Genomic DNA, 23,149 nt, shown 5'->3' on the forward strand with positions numbered 1-23,149 from the left:
TGGTCACGCGATTACAGACATGAAAGTTGCGATATTACAACAGAAAAACTTCAAAACCAGACTCCAGCAAGAGACTGTTGAATTGGAATTCATTTGCAAATTGGATACAATTAATTTAGGCTTGAATAGGGACTGGGAGTGGCTAAGTCATTTTGCAAGGTAACCTATTTCCCCTTGTTTTTTCCTACCCCTCCCCCCCAGACGTTCTTGTTAAACCCTGGATTTGTGCTGGAAATGGCCCACCTTGATTATCATACACATTGTAAGGAGAGTGATCACTTTAGATAAGCTATTACCAGCAGGAGAGTGGGGTGGGGGAGAGAAAACGTTTTGTAGTGGTAAACACCCATTTTTTCATGGTTTGTATGTATAAGAACATCTTCTGTATTTTCCACAGTATGCATCTGATGAAGTGAGCTGTAGCTCACGAAAGCTTATGCTCAAATAAATTGGTTAGTCTTATTAATCTTTCCTCATACGGAAGCCGTTCTGTACCCTGAATCATTTTTGTTGCCCTTTTCTGAACCTTTTCCAATCCCAATATGTCTTTTTTGAAATGGGACGACCAGATCTGCACGCAGTATTCAAGATGTTGGGTGTACCATGGAGTTATATAGAGGCAATATATTTTTGTCTTCTTATCTATCCCTTTTTTAATGATTCCCAACATTCTGTTTGCTTTTTTGATTGCGGCTGCACGTTGAGTGGATGTTTTCAGAGAACTACCCACAAGGACTCCAAGATCTCTTTCTTGAGTGGTAACAGCTAATTTAGACCCCATCATTTTATATGTATAGTTGGGATTATGTTTTCCAATGTGCATTACTTTTGTGTAGTTCCCCTCTCTGAAATTAAATGCTACTGTAGTGTGCTGCTTTTGTGTCTCCCCCCTCCCAGGGATGTTAAATTTCATTCTTATGGTCACTATTATCAAGCGGTTCTGCTATATTCACCTCTTGGACCAGATCCTGTGCTGCACATAGGACTAAATCAAGAATTGCCTCTCCTCTTGGGTTCCAGAACGAGCTGCTCCAAGAAGCAGTTATTTAAGGTATCAAGAAACTTTGTCTCTGCATCCCGTCCTCAGGTGGCATGTACCCAGTCAATATGGGGATAGCTAAAATCCCCCATTATTATTGAGTTTTTTATAGCCTCTCTAATCTCTCTGCATTTCACAGTCACTGTCACCATCCTGGTCATGTGATCGATAGTATATCCCTACTGCTATATTCTTATTATTAGAGCATGGAATTACTATCCAAAGAGATTCCATGGTACAGTTTGGTTCATTTAAGATTTTTACTTTATTTGACTCTGCGCTTTCTTTCACTTGATATGCCAGCTTGTTTCAGAGTGTTTTTATTAAAGGCAAAACTGATTTTTAAAAGTGACATGACATGACTCTACAACTGACATAATGGTAGGCATTTCAGTGTTGATGAAACCTCCTGTCTTAACGTTCTGTCAAGCTTTCCATTATAAGAATTCCAGTTTTAGGATTTCAGATCTGTCATGTACTGTTAAATTGCCTAATGCTAGAATTTGGCACAGAAGTTGTCAACCCAGATGTAAATGTTGACCTTTTTCAAAATTGTTATCGCATACATCAGTTAATCTGCATGTTGATTATTTAAGGGCTTTTTTTTTTTAGTGGTGGAAAAAATGTGTATTTACATAGTTCCAGATGATTTGATTATCAGCTCAGTCACAACGAAAGAAAATATAAATATTAAATGGAAGAAGTTGCCTTCTGTGTAGTGAGGGCTTTTGCATTTTTATATGGGATGAGGAGAAAAATAGCCTTACAACACCTGAGATATTTCAAGACACTTTTGACTCTTACCATGCTCCAGGAAGTCAGCAGTTGAACCAAAACTGAAGCTGATATTTAAAGAAATAACCATGGGTTCTTGATTCAGAACACATGGGTGGAATTGGAGGATTATTTCTGTGTAACTGATTGGTTTGGTATGGTGTGTTCTCCCTTCCCCCTGGCCCTCTCTGGCTGAGGACCAGAAAGATAACACAAATGAGCTCCAGGACACTGCATCAGTAGATTGGATGGTCAGAGTTTCCAGGGTCTACATTTGAAAATTATGGTTTCCTAATTAGTTTGAAGGCTTAATTGCTCCCCTTGCAGCCCATACTCATTTAACAAGGTATGTAGTCTGTGATCCTCTCAGGATGTCTTGGAAAATATGGAAATGCTCTTCATTGACTACAGCATTTGCACACATGAAGTCTCTCAACAATAACAAATCAACAAACACAGTGTAATGGTAACAATAAAATGTCTTATGCTTGTTTTTAAAACCATCTCAAAGGACATTGTGATCTTTATAAAAAGTTCAGTAATACATTGAAAGCTTGCAAGACATGATTTGTTGGACCAGAGTGTTTACAATTCAGATTATATTCTATCCAAAGCCAAAAAATGGAACTAACTTAACTCTTTTTAAACATAGTGACAACATTGTACTTGCTTATCACATCATTTTAACAAACCCAAGCACTTAAAAGCAAGGAAGTGAAAAGCGAAGGTCAAAATCAGTCTTGTACTAGGAATACTTATTTGATCACATCCCAAGTATCTGAACTCTGACCCACAGATTAATGGTACGGTGATGGTAGCATATAAGTACATAGTTAGATTGTTGTCTCATACATGTCATTCACGAGTTCTTTGTATTTTTGCTGAGGGTAACAATCTGCTTTTTAATCTTTTAATAAAGTATTATGTAATAGATACTATATCCCATGTCTGACACAAGTTGTAGGCTAATTTAGCAACTAAAAAGGTGGGTACCTTTTTTTCTTCAAGCCATTTGTTACATCTTTTCCATTTTGGGGGGAGAATACTGCCATTTCGACCACTGCAACCCAGGGACAGGACTGAATTACCTGGTTATCTCAGTTCCCATTTTTTGTCTATTAAAGGTGCCACATCCTCTAAGAAAGGGGTTTATTCAAATACTGACACCTGGATTCCTGACCTGCTTTGAGATGGATCTGGAGTTGCCTTTAGATCTCTAGTTAATTTTCTATCTGTAGTGCCTTATTCTGCTTGGTTTAGTCTATTTGATTTTTAGAAATATGAACTGTTTCAAACGATAAAAATGACCTTTGCAAATATTTCATTAAATATACATGAGTCTTTACTATTTCTTTCGAAGTTGTATTTTTGTTTTCACATGCATCTATCCAGTAACTTGAAGACTGTTATCCTAAGAGCATATCTGGTCCATTTGCATATCAAATATATAATATAAAAATATAGAATAAACATTGTGGCTTTTCTGCTTCATAATGCAAATTCCACAATTTGCATACACTGCTGCTTTCAAAGTTCAGAAAGTACAGACTTAGATTTCTTAGGTTGGTTCACAGTGTTCTCAGAGAAAATTTGACTGTTTGATTCATGGTGCCATATGTTGTTTTTTAAACAATTGAATAATATGAGGAGCAGGAGAACATCGGTTACAAAATAATGGGTTTCATCTGGTTCAGATCATCACATCATTATCACAAACTATTAAATAAAAGTTATGGAAGGTACGGTTACACGGCTGGAGCAGAGATTGTTTCCACCACCGTTATTTAAGGTAGGTGGGTCATTGTTGCGATTAAGTGTGTTTCAGTAAAGGGAATGATTGTAATTCTACGAGGAAACACATTGATAACACGAGTAACTTCTCAGAGGTTTGTCGTAGTGGGTCTTGTCTACCATCTCCTCATGGCACCTTTGCATTGGTGTAGCTGGAGGTTAATATCGGATTTATAAATGTAACTGATAACCGCTAGGTTGAGGGCTAAGCGATTGAAGATTGCTGGTATTTATTTAGTTAGTTTTTATTTGTTTATTATTTGCACATATCAAAATACATATAACATTTTTTAAAACTGGTTGGGAATGTTTGAGTTCTTCATGTTAGCATGTTCCCATTCTGTTCCCTCACCCTCAGTTTTTCCTTCCCTTGTGCAATTTGTCACACTTGTTGTGTTGCTTCTTAAATTAGATTGTTAACTCCTTGCAGTAGGGACAGTCGTGTTTACACTGGGCTGAGCTCAGTGAGGCTCTGCTTCTGATTTGGGCCTTTGGAGTTTACCATTACCACAACATAAATAGCCACCAGCATGAACTGCATGTACCACCTGTCAGTGCTTTGTGAGAGGCTGAACAGCCAAAAATTACAAAGGTTCTTAAAATAACAATTCTACTTTAGGGGTACAAATACTCCGTAGAAGAAATCCCACGGCAGCGAGCCTGAGTCAACTGACTGGGCTCTGAGACCCAGTGAGAGGGCAGGGTCTCAAAGCCTGGGCTTCAGCCCAATTGAAAACATCTACGCTGCTATTCTGAGCCCCACAAACCCAAGTCAGTTGATGTGGGCTCGGAGACTCGCTGCCGTGGTTTTTTGTTTGTTTGGTTTTTGCAGTGCAAATGTACCGTAGATTTCCTGGGATGCAAATTTACCAATTTTCCATTATCACCTAAAACATTCACTGGCTGTATTATCTGTAGTGTTGCTGGGAAAATAATGCGCATGTTATATAATTTATAATAATATATAATGGGATTTAGACTGTTGTACATATAGGTGATACATATACATTGGGCGAAATATTACATACTTGTCCTCATGACTTATCAATATACTGTATGGCATGAATTAAACTATTACACTCTACCATCTCAGACAGGAAAAAGAAGCTGTTTCTCAGCTTGCTGAATAGTAACACGTAAACTAGCTCAGTTTGTTCTCTGTTGATTTCATTCCCAAAAAGTCCTGATGGCCTTGAAATGATGATTTGCAGCTAACACATTATTAACCCAGAAGAAATTGGAAAAAGCAGTTTGATAAATTACAGTAGATTACAGAAAATCAAATCAACTGATAAACTAAAATCATGAAGTGTCTCTAGTCAGTAGGGTAGCTATTGATAAGCAACATACCTGAAACGTGTTGCAGGCTGCTTCTCTGAAAAATGGGAGATAAATGCCAAAGTGACACCGACATTCAACTTAATTTGGTTTTTCACATTGGGTTGAAGGCTTCTACATTGAGAAATGATTTCTTCATTATTTTCCTTTTGAATATTAGGTCTACAATGTTAGCAGAGATTTCTCTCTGATGTGGCTGAAATTGGGTGTTCTGTTCTCCTCGCTTTGGACCATACAAATGTTTTTCTCTGTAAAGATAACATTCCCCTCTAGCATGGTCGTGTAGGCTGGGTCTCAGAACATGGGATGTCTTTATTTGGTTCCTGGCTCTGCCTTAGTCATAACAGTACAGAATAAGAAATGGCTGAAATTATGAAGCCCCTCTAAAACACGAGGCTGTACAGCTGGTGAGTTTCCACTGGAATTCTACAAGAGCTTTGGCCCAGATCCACAAAAGGGACTTAGGCATCTAAACCCCAGACTTAAACAACTAAGTTTGGGGGTAGGCACCTATGTCTGGGATTTGGCTCCCCCGCAATTCACAGAACTCCTGCCAAATTCTGTAGACATCTAAACTCACTTGGTGCTTAAGTTTTCAGGGTAAAATTTCCCTTAGTGCCTAAGTTTCTGCCTCTGGACATGCGCGCTGCTCCCTCCCTCTAGGTGTCCAGGCACCTTTCTCCTGCCGAAGCCCCGGCGTGATTCACAGGCCAGGGAAGACATTTGTTGGCCGCCTAACCCAAGTATGGGGTCTGATCTGGTAAGCATGCTCAGAGGCCGTCTACCGGATCATATCCTATTCAAATCTAGGAGGAGGAGGTGGTGGTAGTACCCACTTTTTAACTTCTAACCCAGTGGTTAGAGCACCCCCCTGGGATGTAGAAGACGTAGGTTCAATTCCACCCCCCCTCTGCCAGAAGGTGGGAGAGGATTTGCCCAGGGGTCTCCCACCTCTCAGGAGAGTGCTCTGACCACTGAGCTATGGGATATCCTGGTGTGTGGCCCCCTCACTCTCTCCCATTGAAGCTGTTCCACTGTGGATAGATAATGAAAGAGTGATTGGAGCAGGCTGATTGGACCCTGGGTCTCCCAGGTGGCCGCCCTAACCTCTGGACTACAGAGTCATTCTCATTGTCTCTCTGGTCCAATGACTGTTTCACTGGGAATAAATACTTATATAGTCACTGGGCCAGAGAGAGTGAGTGTGACTGACTCCAGGTGGGTTCCCATTCATGGTTCACTAAGCAGAGATAGGTGCCTCCATGTAGCCTGGACTTAAGAGCCTGTCTCTGAGAAAGGGTGAGGTTTTTTAGCACACCCGCCCTGTCCTCGTTGGTTCCCTGCCCAGTGTACTGGATTTTGCAGATAGCATTCTAAGGCACCCATCTCCCAACTTAGGCTTTGTGGACTGCAGTGGTGTTCTTGTGATTTTTCTAGATGCCTAAAAGTTAGGTGCCGAAGTGCTCAGCATTGTGAGGCCTAAGTCCCTTTGTGGATCCGGGGCTTTGTAATTAAACTCTCCGTCCTTGTTTGATCCAGGTCTTTAATCAGTTTTCCATATTGTCAAATGACCAGGTACTGCACTCCCAAAAGAAGAGCGTGAGGATGAGCGCTCTTCTATTCACCTCCAATCCACTGAGATCACATCTTATAAATTATTCACTTTTCTTGTGACGTTAGGAACCATTGAAAATGTTTTTATTGTAGTTGCAGAAGAGAGGTTCAAATTCAGGAAGTTTTTGGTGCTATTGTCTAATATTCTGTTTGTATTTTTTAAAGTGTTTCTTTTCCTTTCTCTTTGTTAATAGCTGGCAAAGCTTGAAAAACAGCAGCAAAGGAAAGAGAAGACCAGAACCAAGGCACCCTCTGAATCAAGTAGAGAAAGAAATGCCCCTCGTAATAAGGAGGACCCCAGTGCAAGCAGTGGGGCAGAGGGAGATGTGTCTTCTGAAAGGGAACCTTGATCCTCAAAAGCAGGCCTCAGGTACGAGTCCTTGACACTTGCCCAGATACTCTGACAGTCACCTTGCAAATGCCTAAAGGCCTAATAGTGATACCCTTGTTCGCAGTGACTAGCCTAAGGGGCTATTTGTTGGGCGAGGTACTTATTCATTGTGAACAAGGTTATCCTCAGCCTGGCCCTAAAGGAGACAGCTAAGTTGGAGATGACAGCATCTTTGATTTAGAGAATTCAAAAGTATATCTCCTCTTCAGTTCAGCTTCTTGAACAGTCACTTTTTTCTCGTTTATTATTGGCTGCAATTCTAACACCTCTACTAACCCCGAACCCAGACTGTGGTGTACATGACCGAGTGAGATCCTCAGCCCCGTTCTGCCCCACGTTTATGCTGGGCGAAAGGGTCCCAAGCGCAAAGAAGGTCTGAAAGCCCTGGTTCCAGCCAGGAGAGGACTCCCATAATAAAGAACTCTGGCTGCCTTCTCAGGACCCCACTACAAGCCCTGGTGTAGGGGGAGTGCCAGGGCTTGGTGGTCGGAGGGGTGTGTTGAAGGTAGAGTCGCAACACGCAGTCCATAGGGAAGCCAGCTGCCTCTCCAGCCCCCAGAGCAGACCAGGATTAGGAGAGAGCAAAATTGGTTAAAGCCACCGCCACCATAGCCTTCACCCAACTCCTCTCCAGCTGGTGGCAAGTTCTGCGCTGTGCCTCACAGAGGTGCAGCACGAAATCTCACCCCTAGCAGTTAAAATGCTGGAAATCACTCAAAACCTTGCACATGCTAAGGCTTCCGCCAGGACTACCAGCAGAAATGTTGGCAGCACCAGTAGGAGTTGTCTGTAGACGAGGCCCAAGTGTGAATTTGGCTCGCAGTTGTGACTATTGGCAGGTATACTTCTGAAAAATCCTTGGCTATGTAGGAAAAGGTACAATCTTTTCTAAAGCTACCCTTATATTAGCCTAGGTTACGGAATCCTCTTGGGGCTGAAACTAGGACCCTCCCAGCTGCTCACCCTCTGCCTTCCATTCAGGATGATTCCTCCTGCTTGCTGCTTGTACCACCAGCATGGGGTGCATTGGGAGCACTGGAGAGAGTGTCTCCTTACTCTTAAAAAGAAAAGGAGTACTTGTGGCACCTTAGAGACTCACCAATTTATTTGAGCATAAGCTTTCGTGAGCTCACGAAAGCTCATGCTCAAATAAATTGGTTAGTCTCTAAGGTGCCACAAGTCCTCCTTTTCTTTTTGCGAATACAGACTAACACGGCTGTTACTCTGAATCCTTACTCTTAGTTATGGTGCCTGACACTACAGTGATTTCTGGCTGCCAGACGAAGCAATTGGAGGCAAAATCCGGCTCAGCCACCGCAGCCCTGGCATGGAACGTGCTCAGTGTAGATAGGATCTCCAAAGAATTTAGCTGCCAAATTCGAACAAGTTTCTACTGCTCACGTGCAAACTGAGATTTTCAGAGAGTTATAACTTGGCCAAATGTGGGTGGATTTCCTGGGGACAGCAAAAGGCACACCCCAGATACGGCGGGGAATCCCTTACCAAATTTCAAGTCCCTGCTGCAAAGCCAGGGAGAAGCTAGAATATCTCAACAAAACAGTTACAATTTTTTTTAAATGGACAAAACATCTTTTTTCTTAATCTCATTCTCTGAAACAGCTAAACTTGTTTAGGTGAAACTTTCCCCCAAAAATTCAGCCCAAGGTTGAATATAGGTCTGCACATATTTATATACATACACGTAGCATTTCAAGATATCTTTGGGTTTTATGAACGCAAGTAGCAAAGTTCTTAAGCATTTATTTCCAAACAATATACCCTGCTTCTTTAAACCCAGACACTTCAAACATTAAAATGAACTCTAAAGTTGTATGTTTTGCATTTCAAACTACAAATATGTATATAGAGTGATCATTTTGTGAACCATGTTCACCTGCAGGTGATAGGGTGTTTTTGTCTTTTATCATTTTCCTGTGAGAGTTTGTTGGAGTGTAGAGATTGTCCGGTTTCACCCACATAGTTGTTGGGGCGTTCAGTGTACTGGATGAAGTACACCACATCTTGTGATAGGCATGTGTAGGACCCATGGATCTTGATGTGTGTTGATCATTGTAGCAGTGGAGATAAGTCTGCAGGTTTGGCATCTGTTGTTCTGGCAGGGTCTGATGATGCTTTGAGTTGTTTTCGGGTCCTGGTCTGTGGGGAGCTTGCTTCTAATGAGGAGCTTAGAGAGGTTGGGGGGCGTGTTTGAAGGCCAGAAGAGGGGGTTTAGGAAAGATTTCTTCCAGGATGGTGTCCCCATAGAGTATGGGCTGTAGTTCTTTGATGCTATCCCATATGGGTTCCAGTGTGAGGTGGTACGTGACAACTAGGGGTGTGGTCAGAGAGGGTTTTATTTCTGTGTTGAAGCAGGTTCTCTCAGGGTATTTGAGTGGCCTCTTCCACAATGTGAACGACTTCTCTGGTGGAGTGCCCATGTTCGGTGAATGTGGTTTTGTGTGTGTTAAGGTGTGTATCCCGGACTTTCTCCTCGGAGCATATCACTACGCTCTCCAATGAACTCGCACAGGAAAACAATAAAAAACAAAAACACCCTATCACCTGCAGAAACTAGATCTGACCTATCAGCCCTCGTCCTCAAAGGAAATCTGCACAACACTTTCAAAGATGAGCCTGGGAGCTTAAATTTATTACTCTGCTAGACACTAACAATCATGGACTGAACAGAGACACTGGATTTATGACTTATTCCAACAACCTGTGACCCACTAACCCCATCTTTTTGTCCTATGACTGCAGGGGTGCTTGAATGGTCCCTTACAATATGTGCTAACTACTTATGCTAAACAATCTGTTCCACCTTGTATTTTGTGATGATGCTGGAAGTTCCTTTCCCATCCCTGAAGAAGAGCACTGTGTGGCTTGAAAGCTTGTTTTTCTCACCCACAGAAGTTGGTTCAACAAAAGATATAACCTCACCCACCTTGTCTCTCTAATATCCTGAGTCCGACATGACTACAACTACACAGCATTCATTAAAGATATGGCAGAAATAGGAGTTCACAGACAGGCTTCTGTAAAAAGAGAGACTGTCAAGACTGGGACTGTTAATTTAGAGGAGAAGAATAGGAGGATATGGTAGAGGTATGCATAATAATGAATGGTATACAGAAAGTAAATCAGATGCTCCTGATTTATCCTTTCTTATAGTAGAAGAACAAGTAGCATTCAAAGAACAGAAAGACAACCCATTTAAAACGTATTAAAGGCAATATTTTCATACAGCTCATAATTAACCTGCGATAGGCATTGCCACAATATAACATTGAATCCTAGATCTTTGTAGGAGTCAGATGACCCATTCGTATGACTTATGTAAATGTCTAAAAGAATTAGACATAGATATCGTTTATGAGGACATCCATTTGGCATTGGATGGTATTTAAAATAGGGATATAAACCCTCATGTTTTAGGGCATCTTTTTTGTTTTTTAATTACAAACAAAAGAAGAAGAAACTGGCCATTAACTAGTACCTGGAATTGACCACTTGCAGCGATGGGATACTGGAACAGATGGACCACTAGTTTGGTGCCGTATGTCAATGCTTCTTTTCCTATAAGAAGAGTAGATTCATAGGTTATAAAACCATTGTGATCATCTTGTCTGACCTCCTTTACAGCACAGGCCTTAGGACTTTCCTGAATTAGTTCCTGTTTTGAACGAGAGCATATTTTTTAGGAAAACATCCAATCTTGATTTAAAAATAGGTGGAATAATATAGGAGTTGTCATACATCTTTGAAACTAGATCTTTGGAAAGGGAATGTAAGTAGTAAATTCTTTTGTGCCTGGGATTAGTGGAATAAATGTACCTTACTCTTTTGGGTTTAAGTCTTCTTTTGTTAATGTGTTGTAAATGTAATTCTTAAGCTTTTTGTAGGTTTTAAAGCTCTTATGTTCCACATTGGTGGAAATGCAAAATGCCACTTAATTTAATAAAATCATCTGAACGAAAGGAGACGTCACAGATCTGCAATGCAACATTCTGACAGGACCATGCTTTTGGTATTTGAAAACTTGAAGCCAGGTGACTGGCATCTGCCATTTTCCTGAATGAGAAGCAGTGGTATGTGGAGAAAATGGACATGTTCCGTGTAAACTGAACAAACAAGAATAGCGAGGCTTCTTTTCTGGAGGAAAAAAAGGAAAGTCTTTTTCATTCACAGCACAGATGGACTTTCTTCAGTTCATGATAATTATCAGATACAAACTTCTGCTTATACAATGTCACCAAAGACCTGTCTGCAATTTTCAGCGACCAGTTAGACAGTAGTTCATTGTCGTCGCTGCATAGCTCCATACTTTTGCTTTTCAGACCCTCATGTAGGTGTCAAGAGGGGTCAGTGCTCTTGTGGGCTTTTTTTCTTTTTGTCTGGAATGTTTTAATTCTCAACTAATTTTGTTCTGTGGGTATTTTCCTCAGTTGTTGATCATTTTCTTGTATTTGTGGAGATACATGAAATAGTCAGTGGTGTGGAAACATCTTAATTGGTGGCGTTTTCATTTACAGAAGCTTTCATGTCTCTCTTGATTTCCGGAGTAGGATGTTCCTTACTCTCATTTAGCCAGAATTTTCAGATGGCTTGTGTGGAAGAAATTGGACATGTGGAAGGGGTAGCATGGTGGGTTAAAGGGTAGAAGAATAGGGGTGGGATTGAAGGATTGATGGTTTGGGAGATGGAAAAAATGTACAATCTTGTGCAAAATTTCCTTTGAAGATAAGAAAATATCTTCAGGTTCAGTTAGTGTTCCCAGGCGATCAAAAGTTCTGCATATATATATCAGAAAGAAATGTGACTTGCTTATTTTGTCAAATGGACACAAAACTGCTAAAAGCTACTTTCTTTTTCTTATCCTGTTGCTTTAATGCACATGAGCCAGAAGGTTTTATAGAACTTTTCCATTAGCAGCAAAAATCATACCATCCCCAGCCTTGTTCCAGCAAGCGAAGCCTGGTTTATGGTGTCTCCTTTTTAAAAGATTCTGACAAAGTCAACTCTATCTTAAAAAAAAAAATCTTGTATGTGGAAGAAATTGGACATGTGCTTGGAAGGAGGAGCATGGTGGGCTGTAGGGCACAAGGATAGGGGAGGTGTTGAAAGATTCATGGTTGCGGGGGAGAATGTAATTAATGGATTGTGGGGAAATACGAGTATGGAATTGATGGTTAGGAACAGCCAGATTGGGTCAGACCCAAGGTCCATCTAGCCCAGTATCCTGTCTTCCCACAGCAGCCAATGCCAGGTGCCCCAGAGGGAATAAACAGAACAGGCAATCACCCAAATGCTCCATGCCCTGTTGCCCACTCCCAGCCTCTGGTTTGTTAAGGGGTTAGGGAAGAGCAGGGAATAAATAGGTGGATTTGGGTCGGTGAGCAGGCTGTTGGTTTGGGGGGTGGTTTTTTGCTCAGGGGACATTACATGAACCTCTAAGGCTAACATTTTTAGGGAAGCCCCCTGTTAACATTTTGGCAGCACATCTCTGGTCAGGCGTACCTTTCGTCTAAAATGGGTTTTTGGAAAACAGTTTCCTGACAGTGAGGTGTGTTACACAAGCTTTATAAAGTAGTGGTGAAAACCCCCGTGAGTGCCTGACTCAAAACTCGATTGGACAAAGCACTTAAGGTTATACGGCAGGGGATGGTCGTAGGCTGAGGAGTGAACTATGTTACCATATATGTTTCTTTCATTTTTAATTTCTCTTATTTTTATGAGACCTGCTCCTGGTGAAATGATGGTACTTTTAAAAAAAACTGCTCTGTATTTCAGCTGAAGAATCAGAACCGTGTGTACCTGAATCCATTGTCCAGGTTTGCATCTTGTTCTTTATTTCTTTTTGTGGAGTTTGATGACTTGCCAGCCTGCCATGCATTAGTTCAGCTGCACTCAAATGACTAAATCCAGTGGCGGGTGCGTGAAGCAAAATTTAAAACAAAGAGGGGACTCCTTGATGGTAGAGCGTTTTGTAGCTGGTGCTGCAGTTGCCTGTACGCTGTTCCTGTTTCAGGAAGCCGACAGAGCCTGCTAAAGTGAGCTGCAGATTTCTCATAGCTTTGCACTGGAAGCTGACACTGAAGAGCTGAAAAATCCTTGGAGGCCTTAACATCACATATATCAAGAAAGATCTAAGAAAGTGAATAAAATGAATGACTATACAATCTTGTGCAAAATTTCCTTTGAAGATACAAAGATACTTTCCAGTTCGGTTCAAGTTCCCAGGCGATCAACGGTTCTGCATTCATCAGGAAGAAATGTGACTTGGTTATTTTATCAAATGACATAAAACTGCTAAAAGCTGCTTCTGTTTTTCTTATCCTCTTGCTTTAAGGCACGCCAGCCAGAAGTCCTGCAGGGCTTTTCCATTAGCAGAGATAAGCATACCAGTTATATCCATAGCCCCGTCCCAGCTAGTGAAGAAGGGTTTGTAATGTGTCTCCTTTAAAAGATTCTGACACAGTCAAGCTCCATATTCTGACTCTTTAAGCAGAATAAGATACTTTTTTCAGCAGCTCTTGTCCTGATCTGACCTTGGTGTGACTAGAAAGAAATATCCTGCCCTGAGCAGATTAATCTTGCTCCCACCTTATCTTATTCTGTCACTGTGGATTCACAAATCAGCTGTTGGGTTGTCACACTCCAGGTTCCATCAATCAAGACCTACCAGACCAATTGTAATAATAATTTGTTTTCTCTCTCTCTCTCTCTCTCTCTCTCTCCCAGCTAAAGCCCTTTCTCATATTTATATCCATTGTGTACACTAACTGCATCATCAATTATACTTTTTCATCCTTCTTTTCCAGACACAACACCTCAGGCTTTCCTGGTATGTTGTTCGCTGCTTTATTCCTCAAAATCCCTTGTCTTTAAAAACATCTGGGCTTGATTCTCATTTACACCCAAGCCGTTTTACACCACAATGGCAGCACAGAGGGGGCATTAGAGTGGGTACAAATGTAATTTCCTTCCATTTGAAGGCCCCTTTACTCTGCCAGAGAAGCGTAAAATAGCCTTGGTGTAAATGAGAAGCAAGCCCCGCTGGGTCTGTTGTTAGTTTGACCCAAGAGACCTGAACTTTGTCTTGGCCTATAATATACTTAAGTGAAAATAATGCACTCAGTGGTAACAGTCATAAAAATATTATTTGTAAAAACAAAAACAGCTGTGACTCTTTGGGGCTGAGAGAATACCCCACATCCTGACAGTTGATAGGATTATTAGAATCCATTCCCCACAGTTCTGAGCGTGGTAATAAATGCCTTTGGGAGAGACTTCTTAACTCCTGACAGCCACTCATGTCTGCCATAATCCAGATCTAGTGTATAGAGATTTAGCTGAATCTGGACCTGATTCTAGCTGGAGTCTAGTAAATTCTTATTCTCAAGCTCTCTGGTGGCCTGTCTGGAAATCCTATTCTTTGTCCTCTTCAGCATTAAGAGGCACTGAGATATTTTGCCCTCCTAGCTTTCCCTAATAGTGAGGCATCTCTGTGAAAGCAGTGGCCACCATAATTTATCTCCAGAAAACATTGTCTCCAAGAGTTGCTATGGAATCAGTCTAAAAGTGGAAAAGAGACCAGAAATGAGTCATCCAGTTATGACTCCCTAACTTCCTAATATTTCTAAATATTTTTGAGGATGACTTGGACAAATGGCCCTTTCCGTTCATCCTGGCAGCTGCTATTGAGACGTTTTGATCTGACATGTAGTCCTCTTTAATTGCCACGTCCCTGAGTATCTTGTAATCTCGGACATGGTTGAGGTCTCTAAGACAGGGCTTCCCACCCTTTCTTTGAACACTTCTTCTGGTCTGGGTAGAATTTTCAAAGGTGCCCAAGGGATGGGCCTGCTTCCCACTGAAAATCAATAGGACATAGTTGCTTAAATCACTTGGGCACCTTTGAAAATTTTCTCCTTTACTAATAAGAAGGCAGTGCTTCCCTTGAATGGCTATTTGAGATCTCAGTTTGTTAATCGTTTTCATTTATTACCACAGTGACTAAGTTAGACCTGGTCCCTCCTCTCAAATGCTGTAGCTATAGAGCTCAGGCTGGACTATGATTTATCAGGTATTGGTTAGAAACTGCTTTGATCTGTGATGCCGCTTGGTGCATAGGGCTACAGGGATGAATTCCACAGTATGGTAGGTCCCATACCTTTTGGATCCAAGCGAATGAATGAATGAAGTTGCACGAGGAGGTTCTCTATAAAGGCTTTAGTCTGTTCAGGGAAGATCTTGAGAAACCTTTAAGTGGAAACATTTCTTTGTCTTGGAATCATAGAGTATGCAGTCCCATGCTCCAGTCCTCAGCTCTGTTAATGTTCTCTACCTGTTAACATCCTGCTGGCTTACTAACACCAGCTAGCCTACAGTTCACTCTTCAAAACGTCTCCTGATAAACTAGATGATCCCTTCATTTTTAGTACTGGAGTGGCATATTACACATTCAGTAAATCTAATATTTCCACTGGCCAGTTGCCGTTACTGTATTTTTGCGGACACTATTTACGATGTACTTTAGTAAACAAAAGGAGCTCTGACCCATGGCAGTATGTATGCGGGGGGTTGCCAGGGGGTTTGCCAGATGAGAATGCAGGATTTCTAATGAGATCTAATTAAGTGCTGTTTACCGAAGAAGTTTTGTTATGCATATGAGAATTATTTGTCTCTCTTCACTGCAATCACAACAAATGAGGTTTCTGTGACATATAACTGCTGAAATCAAGCCAGAAGGTAGAGAGGGTTACTTTAAGAGCTTACTATTATATGGTCTATACTTCAGAGCAACAGAGGCTGGTCGTGTTTGCAACATCTTGTTTTAATATTGGAGGAAGGGGAAGCACTTAGTAAATTTTTGCTACATCTTGTTAATAGCCCAACAATTTTGGCCTCACCATTACACTGCGTAGATACAAATCTGCAGATCTTCCACTGGATGGGGGCTGTTCCTTTTTGTGGGGTGCCATTAGTTATTTATTTTAGCTACTCAGCCATGTATTTTTATCCTGGTTTTTAAATGGAGCTCTGATCTAGAGTGGTGTAGATAAGTGGGGTGTGCGTAGCAAAGGGAAAAACGTTCATGGAGGAGACTTCACATGACTGCAAGCAAAGGTATTTTTCTTCATGTGGTTTGAAAGAAGCCTGTAAGTTTCCTGTATGTCTCTAGTGATATTCATATTTCTTTTTGCATTTAACAGTTTGTCATACAAAGGCTATGTTGGATCCTTAAGAATTCACAGTTTACGTTATCCTCAGCGTCGATCTTAAAAGACTTTGGAAAAGAAAGAAAAGCAGGAAAACAGAACTAAGAAATTGTGACTCTCCATCATTCTGTACTAAAAACAACCAAAGGAATGTTATCAGTTTCAGGTAAAATGTATTTGTAGTAGTGAAAATGATTCACAGCTTTTTTTCTGTGTATCTGCGTTTGTTTTCACATGGTTAGTGAATGAAGGGTGACTTGTTTTCATGCCGATTGTAACAGAACATATGATAACAGAGCACATGATCAGTTTCCAAAAATAAATTCAATTTTCCTCAAATTCTGACTTTAATTCTGGAGATATCTCAAAGCAAGCTTGAATTTTCATTTTCGTTGTGTGGTGTCATGTGCTGCCCGTTTCCATAGCAATGTGTATATCTGTGTACATTACCATATATTGTACAATCTATGTCTAACACCAGGTTTGGGAGTGCAGTCTTTTTTCATGTATCATTGATCATTTATTGTGAAATACGTGTGTCTTATAAAATTTTTTTTTAAAAAAGAAAACACTTTATTAAACAAATTACACTACCTTATCGCCTGCTGGTGTTTGATATGGATTGCTGTAATCTTGGGGACGCAATGAACTTTAACAATACAACTAATGCAGAGCACAAGTATCTGTCCGAAAAGTTTGTAATTGAAGAGTATCGTATTCCTCTCGCCCTTAAAAAAAATTCTATTGACAAAAGTTTCTGCCTTGGTACATTTAACTCTTTTAGGCATAGTCAGTCTAGATCTTCTAGACACTTTCTGCTGGCCACCAAAATTTAGAGGCAGCCGCTCCATCTACAGTATCTTGCATTTGGTGATATTTCTATCAGATGCAGAGGCAGAATAACCTTTGAAAACTGGCAGAGTGCAGTGAGAGCAGAGAAATAGCAGGCTACGGAAACTGCTGTTGTGTGAAAGCCCAGGAAATTTTAGTCCTGTCCCTTTAACTCCTCTGAGAGGGGAAATTAAAGGCTGTGATGTTTGCTTCTTTGTTAGATGTAGTAGTACTTTTATAAAGTGTATTTGTCAAGGAAGGAGTTATTGTTACCAGGTTTCAGAGTAGTAGCCGTGTTAGTCTGTATTCGCAAAAAGAAAAGGAGGACTTGTGGCACCTTAGAGACTAACCAATTTATTTGAGCATAAGCTTTCGTGAGCTACAGCATCCGATGAAGTACTCCTTTTCTTATTGTTACCAGGGTAACCCCAGGCAAGAACATAATTCCTGCTAAATAGCTGAATAGCAGTGATTCATTAACAACAACAACAGTTTGTCGTACATTGGTTTCAGTGTTTCAGCATTTATTTTAAAAATTTACTTGTATGCTTGGATGGATTCTAAATTGCTTTTGTCACTAGATTATTCTTTTGGAAGATGAACCATTTACTTTCTGAAGCCTTAGATTTCCTCTGAACTCTGTCTCTGTACCTTATGATGTGAAAACTGTTATATCCCTTATTGTTGAGCTACCTCACTGATGACCTGTCATTCTGAATCCAATTGTTACTGTATTGCAAGACTATAAAGCCATCCATGGTCTTTTGCTCATGTAGCATTTCCAAATGCTGCTCTCTGCTTGTGTTTATAATTCACAGTTTATTGTCTAATAAAACATTTGACAGAGGACAGGAAGAATTCAGAAACTCACCATGTATGGCTATTCTTACAAAGATTTGGCTGGCCACAACCCTGGCACTCTAAACAGAGCAGTAAGTAGCTAACATTGGTTGAAAGGTTTCAATTAATCTTGCTTTTAATGGTTCACTTGATTGTAGACCCTAATCTTGCCACCACGCAGACCATAAACCATATCAAGTCATTTCCTGGTGCGAAAGGCATTTTGCGTCTCCGTGTATAAGTGGTTGTTTTTAATTTGGGAGGAAGGGGATCATTTCTCTCCTAACGTGTCTTGTCACTTTGGATTCTTTTGGTATATAAACAGTGTCCTGACAATCTGGATCAGATCGGTGTTTAATCAGTTGTGAGGAATGAATCCGACCAGCTTCGTAGCAGAGTCCCAGACATCCAAAACACTGATGCTATATTTGAAGCAACAGCTCCACTTACTTTGGGATCCCTCTGTTGTACCTACCTAAGCCCTTCTGTCACACACTTGCCACAGCCCACTTCTGAATTCTTGCATTCCGTCCTGTAGCTTGAAAGTATGGCATGGACATAGTCACCCCTTTTGCATTCGGGAAGGTAAATTGGGAGACATTAAATCAAAGAACAGCTTTTAAAATCCAAAGAGAAAGCAAAGAGAAACTAAACAAACTTTGAGTGGAATTCTAGGGGGATGAGTGTGGTGTTTCTCTCCTGATCTGTCATTAAAATGAGAGGAAGGAGGATCTATGGTATGGGGGCTAGCCTGCAATTTAGGAGCCCCTCAGTCAATAACCTGCTTTGTCACAGACTTCCTGTGTGTCCTTGGGCATATCACTTAGCCTCTGTGTCTCAGTTCCCGTACAACACATTGGGGGACAGAGAGCTACGACAGGGAGTGAGGGGAGCTAATGAGACTGGGGGGAATGCCGGCTTCAGGCGGGGAAGGGGCATCCCGGCAGTTTCTACTGCCATTCCTGGGCAGCTGGTGCCCAGTGCTTTCCCCTCCCTCTCGGTGACGTCCCCTGTCACCCACCTAGGTGCTGGTACCCCAGCCTGGGGGCTGGTCCATGTGCTCTGGCCCCTCCCACACTGTGGGTATCTCTGCTGGTAGTCCCTTCTGCTCCCTAGTGGCTGGCCCAATCTCCTGCATCATGGTGGCAATTCCAGCCCCTGCTGCCGCTCTGCTCTTGTCTCTGCCCCCTCCCTGGGTGCGTGGGGGGAAACATAGCTGGTGCCTGCTCTCGCCTCTGCAAGAGTCATAGGGATGGAAACCACCCGGAGGGCGGAAACCGAGATCCACTCCCTGGTATTTACATTGCGGGGGAGCTAGCCTCCACTGCGCCCCTGCACCACATCATGATTTCTGGAGTAGTCTGGCACCGATGCCACTGTGTATGTGACTATGTAAAAAAAGATTGATTTAGATCTTACACTGTGGATTCGCTGTCACAAGGGCATTATCAGGAGCCAGAGTCCTGATTCCACAGCAAATGCACATCCCACAGTCTTCACTTCACAGCTACTTGCTATCCATTTATACTGGATGGGTTTTCTTAGCTCCTTTCCATCCCAGTATAGAATCCTGCTGCATTTCTACACTAGAAATCTTATGGGTCTTACAATAGACTCAAAGTTTGGGGAGATGGGAGTGTTTCTAACCAAATAATCTGATTTCATGTTGCAACAATGCCTCAGGAATCTGAATGGAGCTTTAGAATGTCTCCTAGTTTTAATTATTCCGGTCATGATGGCAAAACACAGTCTTGGGCTGTGAGGATATCGGCAATCTTGGCACCATCGTAACTGGGCAGAAGTTAGAAAACCTCATGATTAGAAGACTTACAGTGGGGCTTTCCTGCTATGCCAGGCCTATCCAAAGTAGGCTTTCAATGTTCAGCCCCCACATACAATGTTTGAGTTAGGATTTTTTTTAAGTATGCACCCTGATTTCAAGACAGCAGTCCTGTTCAGGACAGCAGTGAATTATGTGCCGAGCGTTAAGCATGCACTTCTGCTCCTCAAGTGGGACCGTGGAGAATGGACCACATATGGTGAAGTTAACAATGTTTGCATCCCCCTAACACAGCTAAGACTTCTCTTGTGATCTGTGAATATCTTAACTTTAATGTCCTACAAAGCTTTCATTTACAAGAGCAACATCATGTTGACCCAAGGGTAGGTATAATTCCAAGTGCTAATGGATTTGAAACAACCATCAGTTCTGAATGAAAGGCAAGACTGCTGTGTGATGCGTGATGCTGTCTGGATATGATGGACTGTGTCCATCAAGGCTAAAAAGTCTGATGGTTTCAAATACATCATCGATGTTAATCCCACCCAAGCCTTTTGTCCTTAACCCACTCCAATAAATATGATGCCACAGTCAGCCTACAGATGACTAATGCTGTCATGTTTGCAGCTGAGGTCAAGAGTTTTGTTTACTCAATTTTGATGAGGCCCAAGATACTGGCAGTGTTACACCGAAACAAGTTTCCACATGACAGCCTTTTATGGCATTAAACTGTAACTGTTGTGCTTGATCCTTTGGCCCGTTTTTGTTGTGTAGCAACGATGACAACTTCTTGTTGAAATCTAGCTCTCATTAGCTACTAAATTGTTTTGTTCTCTGGATGGAGGTAGCATGCTACATAGTGGGAGGAAGAAAGGACTTACCGATCCAATGTTAATGTGCAAGAACCAGGAGTCACTGCCTTTGATAGGGTACTTCCCGACACAATTGGAAAAGATAGAGTGACAGATGTCATTGAATATTTCAGAAATGCCAAGCTTGTACCTGTTTGTTGTGTGGTTGTTCTGGTACAAGGTACAAGCCTTCCAAAGGTTTTTTTGCCCTCACTGCTCCCTAACTTGTTTCAAGACTGAGCTTCATAAGTTTACGGAGGGGATAGTATGAGGAGATTGGCTACAGTGGCATCTAGCTGATCTGCGACTGCCATTAGCAAATATCTCCAATGGCCGGTGATGGGACACTAGATGGGGAGGGCTCTGAGTTACTACAATGAATTCTTTCCCGGGGGGTCTGGCTGCTGGGTCTTGCCCACATGCTGAGAATCCAACTGATCGCCGTATTTAGGGTCAGGAAGAAATTTCCCCCAAGTCAGATTGGCAGAGACCCAGGGTTTTTTTTTGCCTTCCTCTGCAACATGGGTCACGGGTCACTTACATGTTTAAACTAGTGTAAATGGTGGATTCTCTGTCACTGGAAGTCTTTAAGTCATGATGTGAGACTTCATTAACTCAGCCTATTACAGGAGTGGGTGGGCAAGGTTCTGTGGTTTGCAATGTGCAGGAGGTCAGACTAGATGATCATGAATGGTCCCTTCTGGCCTTAAAGTCTGAGTCTATGTGCACAAAAGTTTAATACTTTCCTTCATCCAATGAATCTTGATCTGAGTCAACCCACCCAGTCAGCTTTTATCTCCTGTCTCTCCCTCTTTGGGGCATGTGTGACATTTTGACATGGAAGGACATGTACGTGTATGTATGAGTGTTCCGGGGAGGAGGGATTTAACATTACTTTGTTTGGCTAAAAGGCAGTTTTCCCTTTTTAATCTGTTTACAAATATTCAGATTCACAAGTGATGAATAAGGTGGTGGTCATTTAGTTTCCTTTACGCAGATTTGGACTCCTGAACAATCTACTCCTGGACATCTACTTGTGCTCGCTCATAGGAGAGGAGGAAGCTGTGCAAAGGAGTGAGAAGAAGATGTGTGTGAAAGGAGGGAGTGGCCAATTAACATCAGCTTGTATATGAAGCTGCTTCTTACTCAGAAAGCCTGGTGTCTGTAAGCTCCAGCCTGAGGTTGTCTACCTTCACGCTGGCATTTCTGGAGTCAGAATCGGAGGAGGATGTTTTTGGGACACTGGGACCTTCATTCCTCATGATGCTGAATTGCAGGAACATGGATTAAATAATCATTACATTTTAACAATGGAAATGGGACCTCAGTTGAGTAACCCTGTGTCCATTTCTCTGTAACCCTCTTCCTACCTTGCTTCATTCCCTGCTCATTGAGTGATTGGTCCCCACCCTCACATGGCTGCTGACGCTGAATTGTGGGCCGTATGGGGCGAGGTTCGTAGTCTTGTTCAGTTAAGCACCTCATAAGCTTTTTACTGCTGTAAAACCACAAGCCCTGTAAACACCGCTAAAAATGGGCTCATTGCAATGAAAATGTGGCTGCTGTCTTGTAAAGTCCTAGGAAATGTTTCTCCTCAGGAGTCCCAAGAAAGTCCTGTGAAGTTTGTATGCAACAAATCAGACTGCAAGAAATTCTGTGTTTTGTTCTTTTTGTTTTTCAGCTTGAAATGCCCATGAGGAGTGAACACAACTTCAAGCTGAATACAAATGTCCTTCATCTCTTTGTCTAAATAGAATATTTGCAAATCATCCTGTTGGGATTTACCCCACCACTGAGGCAATTTACCATGTGTTTTTATTGCCCCACCTTCCAATCCTACTCTTGGTTGCTCAACCAGGGGTGGGGGTGGGGAAGGATATCTTCTTGATAACTAGAAATTATGCTATGAGTCCTTTCAATTTACAGTAAATCTGTCACTGTGGATTATATTCAGGTAAGGCTGTAATTATAACAATAAAAAAGTTTATTGGGCATCATGCACGTGTTTGAGACAAATATTAAATCTATGATCTGGACTGGCAAAAAGAGTAGCCTAAGGCAGTATTGTTATGTCATGTTGTGGAATCTATACTGCTGAGGTATGCTGGATAATACCGGTAACATTTGATCTTACTTTATTAAGTCAATGGCTGCTGAGCAAATTACTGGCTAGTTTAATTTGGCTTTGTATTTGATATATAGTATATTTAGAGAGAGACATGCACAAATTGAACACAGATAGAACTCTAGGGTTACAAATGTACATAGTCCAAAAATCAGTAATGGCTGAAATTAAGGTTGAACACACAGAGCAAAAAATTTCAAATTTCAGTGCCTAAAGGCAGGCACCTAAATACAAGTGGTCTGATCTGCAGAGGGCCTGAGTGCACGCAACTTTCACTGAGCCCAAGTTTGAAAATCACAGAATCTAGAAATGTAGGGCTGGAAGGGACCGCGAGAGGTCATCTAGTCCAGTCCCCTGCTCTGAGGCACCAGCAAGTCAACCTAGACCTTCCTTGACAGGTGTTTGTCTAACCTGTTCTTAAAAATCTTCAGCCTACCTCAGATCTTAACTGTCCTTATGGCTAAGTTTTCCTAATATCTAACCTAAATCTCCCCTGCTGCAGATTAAGCTTGTTACTTCTTGCCCTGTCTTCAGTGGACATGGACAGTGTTGAA

General features: G+C 41.6%; 1 protein-coding gene across 3 annotated transcripts in view; it reads left to right on the forward strand.

The window, feature by feature from the left end:
- DTD1 (D-aminoacyl-tRNA deacylase 1) overlaps window positions 1-22,467 on the forward strand; it is a 104,799-nt gene extending 82,332 nt beyond the window's left edge. The window contains exons 5-7 of one of the 3 annotated variants that reach the window (XR_012158340.1): window positions 6,751-6,926; window positions 12,738-12,778; window positions 16,163-16,766. Coding sequence is in view for 2 of the 3 variants with exons in the window: in XM_073339740.1 (XP_073195841.1) it covers window positions 6,751-6,906 (156 nt within the window). In the remaining variant the exon portion in view is untranslated. Of the gene's footprint in view, window positions 1-6,750; window positions 6,927-12,737; window positions 12,779-16,162; window positions 16,767-22,151 lie in introns of those variants that run through there. The other 2 variants (XM_073339740.1, XM_073339739.1) reach the window with 2 other exon arrangements.
- The last annotated feature ends 682 nt before the right edge of the window (window positions 22,468-23,149 follow it).

The sequence above is a fragment of the Lepidochelys kempii genome, chromosome 3 (genome assembly GCF_965140265.1).
Source record: "Lepidochelys kempii isolate rLepKem1 chromosome 3, rLepKem1.hap2, whole genome shotgun sequence".
NCBI lineage: Eukaryota > Metazoa > Chordata > Testudines > Cheloniidae > Lepidochelys > Lepidochelys kempii.